The sequence below is a fragment of the Tupaia chinensis genome, unplaced genomic scaffold, assembly GCF_000334495.1.
Source record: "Tupaia chinensis unplaced genomic scaffold, TupChi_1.0 Scaffold000258_1, whole genome shotgun sequence".
NCBI classification, from domain to species: domain Eukaryota; kingdom Metazoa; phylum Chordata; class Mammalia; order Scandentia; family Tupaiidae; genus Tupaia; species Tupaia belangeri.
The window spans coordinates 1067855-1072244 of NW_006159738.1; the positions used below are offsets into that span (position 1 = coordinate 1067855).

At 62.2% G+C, this 4390-nt stretch overlaps 1 protein-coding gene across 2 annotated transcripts in view; it reads right to left on the reverse strand.

The window, feature by feature from the left end:
• Window positions 1–861: 861 nt before the first annotated feature.
• The window catches only part of OGFOD2 (2-oxoglutarate and iron dependent oxygenase domain containing 2), a 3921-nt gene continuing 392 nt past the window's right edge, over window positions 862–4390 (reverse strand). The window contains exons 2-7 of one of the 2 annotated variants that reach the window (XM_006149269.3): window positions 4310–4366; window positions 3493–3606; window positions 3306–3405; window positions 1761–1888; window positions 1306–1563; window positions 862–1236 (exon numbers count right to left, since the gene is read on the reverse strand). In XM_006149269.3, coding sequence (XP_006149331.1) covers window positions 973–1236; window positions 1306–1563; window positions 1761–1888; window positions 3306–3405; window positions 3493–3606; window positions 4310–4366 — 921 coding nt within the window. In that variant the 3' untranslated portion in view covers window positions 862–972. Of the gene's footprint in view, window positions 1237–1305; window positions 1564–1760; window positions 1889–3305; window positions 3406–3492; window positions 3607–4309; window positions 4367–4390 lie in introns of those variants that run through there. The other variant, XM_027772190.1, reaches the window with a different exon arrangement.

Sequence of the window (4390 nt, forward strand, 5' to 3'; positions counted from 1 at the left end):
TGCGGCGGCGCGCCCTCCCCGAGACCGCCCTTCCGGCCGCGCCGCTCTCCCTGCCCGCTAGTCCGCGGACCCGCGCGCCCCGCCCCGACAACTGTGAGTTCCAGGCCCAGCCGCCCGATTTTGCAGAGTCCGAAGGGGCCAGAGAGGTCAGGAGCATGAACCAGGGAGTGGACCTCAGGCCGTGCCGTGGGACTCTGCTCCTGCAGACTTTCACAGCAGGGGGTGGGGCCTGGGCTTTCCAGCACATCCCCCTGTTCCAAATGTGTACCCCAAGCAGAGCGCGGCTGTGTGCCTCTTGCAGTGGTGGGCAGATTCCAGGAGGCCCGGGCAAACACTGAGGCTGTTGTAAAGTGCTTTATAAATGGAACTCGCTTGATTCTCATAACAGCCCTAGACCTGGATGCTCCCAGAACAGGAAACTAAGACTCAGGTTAGTGCCTTACCCACAGCCACACAACAGGAAGCCACAGCAGCAGAATTTGAACCCAGGCAGCCTGGCACCACCCCTGACCTGAGCTCACCTATAAAATGCTGTCGCCCCGCCCAGCACTCCAGCGGTGTCTACACTGATGGGTGGCCCCTGCACTCCCCTCTGCAGGCCTTCCTGCAGTGGGACCCACTGCCCTGCAGATGGGTGTTCAGGAAGTGACTGTCCCCTCCCTGCCCATACAGGGCCCCAGCTGCTGGCCAGGACAGTGTCTGGGCTTCTTAGGAAGCCACATCTTGCTTGCTGGCCCCGCCCACTTCCCTCACTTCCCCCTCCCAGGGCACTCCCTCCATGAATCCCTGCCTCAGGCTCCGCTCCAGCAAACCTGAAGGAAGCCAGGCTGTCTGCTGAAAGAACCACCCGGGAGCCAGCTGTCCTTTGGAACCAGGTAGTACCCTGGGCTGCAGCGCGTTTATTTCTGCTCCTCCCAGTCCAGGGGCAAGCCCTCCCCTGCCATGCCACCCCAACACCGGGCCAAACCAGGCTCAAGTCAGCGCGCACACATCTACCGTGCCGGGCTCCTCTCTGGTGAAGCCGTCACCAAAGCCCTCGTCGTCCACCAGTTCGGGCTTCTGGCAGCACATGGGGCAGAGGTGGTTGCGCACCACTGACGCCCGGAGCCACACGACAAGGTTCCAACGCTCTCCGGTGCCCAGGGGCCGAGCCCCATGCAGCTGGCCGCCCCGGTGCAGGATACCCTGGCCCACTAGATGCTCCACCTCCAGGGGCTCCCTCAGGACTGTGGGTGCCTACAGAAGACAGGGCTCAGGCCTAGACACTCAGGCTGCCTCACGCCCTGCCGCATGGGTCTCACTCACCTGGAAGAGGCCCCCAAAGAATAGGGCGCCCCCAGTGAAGGCCTTGCCCAGGGCCACATTGAGGGTGAGCTCGGCATTGTCATAGTGGCAGCCCAGCTCCCGGTCCTGGCCCGGTGCGTATTTGACCACGAAGGCACGGTGGCTGTCCAGCTGGCCCCCACCGCAGTCCGGGTATAGCAGGCCCATCAGTGGCTGCAGGAAGCGCTCCCGCAGCGGCGTCACCAGCGGCTCATCCAGGCCCAGCTCATGCAGCAGCACCTGGAGGGAGATCCTGAGGTCAGCAGGGGGTCACCTGCACCCCTTCCTAAGGATGCTGCTAAATGCTGGGCAAGCACTGTCTACCCTGGCAGTGCTCCCCCGTGACCCCACTTAGGGACGCATGCTGCCCACGGCACCTTGCACAGGGCTCCCCGGCCCAGCAGCCCCCACTCAGCCCACCAGGCTGGCTCACCCACCCCATAGTTGTTCATGGTGTTGGGCCTCCCCTTGGGCATGTCCGACTGCTCAAAGTGCTCCAACTCCTCCAGCAGGGCCTGGCAGAATGGCGCCGTGAACACAGGCACCCGGTAGACACGCTTGTCCTCTGTGGAGGGAGGGGGACAGTGTCAGCAGGACCTATGGCCCAGGGCGGGCGGGTCATGAGCACTGGGCACATCCTTCTCCCCTGGCGTCAGTCTCGTCATCTGCACAAGGGGGGCTTCAAGGCTACTGTGGCATTAATGGCATAGCGTGTGAAGCGTGGAGGCCAATTCTGTGTCCCTTGGCTGCCCCTGGGGCCTCACCCTGACTCCGCCTGGCCCCCAGAGCATGGATGTGGGTCCTCAAAGCCAGAGGGGGGAAGGGAATAGACCAGCGACGGAACCAAGGCAGGACCACAGAACCAGCTTCAGGCTCTCTGCACCCCTACCCCTTGACGAGCGCCCAAAGTCTGCACCCCAACTCAGTGTCTCTTCGAGCCTCAGTTCCCCACACAGAAAAGTTGAAAGGGGCTTCTCTTTTGTGCGGGGCCCTCTGGGGGTGAGCCAGGCTGAAAATGGAAACAACTCTGGCAGACTACCAATGCCCCGGGCGCCTGTACCCCCCACCCAAGGCCACCTCACAGCTCAACCCCAATTCTACCCAGCCTCAGCAATGAGGGTGCCTCCCAGGCTGGGGGGGAGATCTTATTCCACTCGTGGCCCCCAGTAAGCATAGGCTCCAAGAGGATTTTTTAAGTAGTATTTCATTTCATTTGTTATTACTGTTTTAATTTGACCAGCGAGAGAGAAAGCAAGCCACCAGGTCTAGGACTTGAACCAGTCAACCACGTGGAGTCCAGCACCCTTAAATGCCATGCCACCTGCTGGCTCCGAGAGGAGCAACCTTTACAGCATCCCCCAGCCTGGGCAACACTCAGAGCAGCGGCCACTCTGACCCCTGCCCTGCGCCCGGCCGTGCCCCGCCCACTGTGCACTCTAGCTCAGTCTTCCCAAGGCCTTATGCAACGGGAGTGCTTAAGTTTTACAGGTGAGGTGATGAGGGGTTCAATAACATGCAAGGGGCCCGTTGCCAGGGACAGCCCTGTTTGGCAGGAAAGTTCAGGGCGGGAGAACTGGGGTGTTTCTTACTCCATGTCCTCCGACATGACGCGGTTGCATGCCTCTGCTCAGAGCCCAGCACTGTCTGGCATCCCTCACCTGCAGCTTCAGGTCAAGGGATGGTGACTGCCTGCCTGTTGCCCCCCCGGGGGTGATTTACCACCCTTGCTGATCTGACCCTGCCCACACCTGTCTCAGCTGTCCCTTCGTTAAGTTGTGACCAGCCCTGTTTGTGCCAGCTGTCCCATCTCACAGACACCTGCTGCTGGGTGCATGTGCGCGTGGGGACGAATGGATGACACGGATGCCCTGCTCCCACTGGGCCTCCAGCTCCCACCGACTTAGTCTTTGGAGACAGAGATGCTGGGTGGAGGGACCCCAGGCTGCCACCCCCATGCTGCCAGGCCACAGGCAAGACCTCACCCGACAGTGTCTCCAGCCTCTGGAGAAGGCCCTCGAGGTCCGCGCCAGGAGATGCACTATACTCCACCGCGGCCAGAAACTCAGGGGCCAGAGCTGCATCCTGGAGGCAGAATGGGCCAGCCATGGGGCAGGCAGGTGCCAGCCCTGGTTGCCACCTCCCGCTACCCTCAGGCTCCCAGCCAGGTACCTGCAGCGAGCTGTAGATGTCGGGCCGGGCCGGGTGGTAGGAGCTCGCGATGAGGGCTTTCCTAGCAGCCGACTCCTGCCCCAGCCGCTGCCGCCGCTGCACCTCCTGCTCAAGCTGGTGGGACACAGGGCTGTTCCCAGGGCGAGGCCCCCACCCTCCCAGCCATCAAGCAGGGGAAGACACTGTGGCCTCGGAAGGCCAGAGCAGGGCCCGAGCTGGAAGTCGAGTCTCCCTGCACTACTGAGTCAGGGTGGGAGGCAGGTGCCAACCTGTGAGCTGAAGAGGGCTTCTTCTAGAAGGGCACCCATCCCTCTACGGGCTGCTCTGGACTGAACCTGGCTGGGATGAGATCCCCTGGATATGCCTCAGCCAGCTGGACCCAGTCAGGTCAAGTGCTGGGACCCAGGGCTGCAGAGGGTTCCCTGGGAGGCCCTCCACCACTGCCCTGCAGATTGGGATGGGGGAAGTGGAATGACCAGCTGCAGCCTTGACACCAGCACAAGGGCTCGTGGGCAGGAATGAGGAGCCCAAGGGCCTGGCAGCCTGGCTGAGATCTCAGCTGCACCTGCTGCAGGACCCTGGGCAAGGGATGGCCCTCAGTCTGTTTCCTGTCTGCAAATGGGCATGCTGGTTGAGCTTAGGAAGTTGCTGAGAGCATGATATCGGCAACTGGGCATTTCCTGCTGGCTCTGCTTCTGGAGCCAGGACCCAGATGTGGAGGTGAATAGGAACACGAAGGGTGAAAGGAGGATCAGGGGCCACTGGCCTGAGGCTGGAATCCAAAGCTGGGCACGGCCGGGCAGGGCGGGAGCGCTACCTCTGCTAACAGCTGCTGGAAGTCCGCGGTGCTCACACAGCCTCGGCTGCGCAGGACCTGGGAGGGAAAGACTGTGACCTT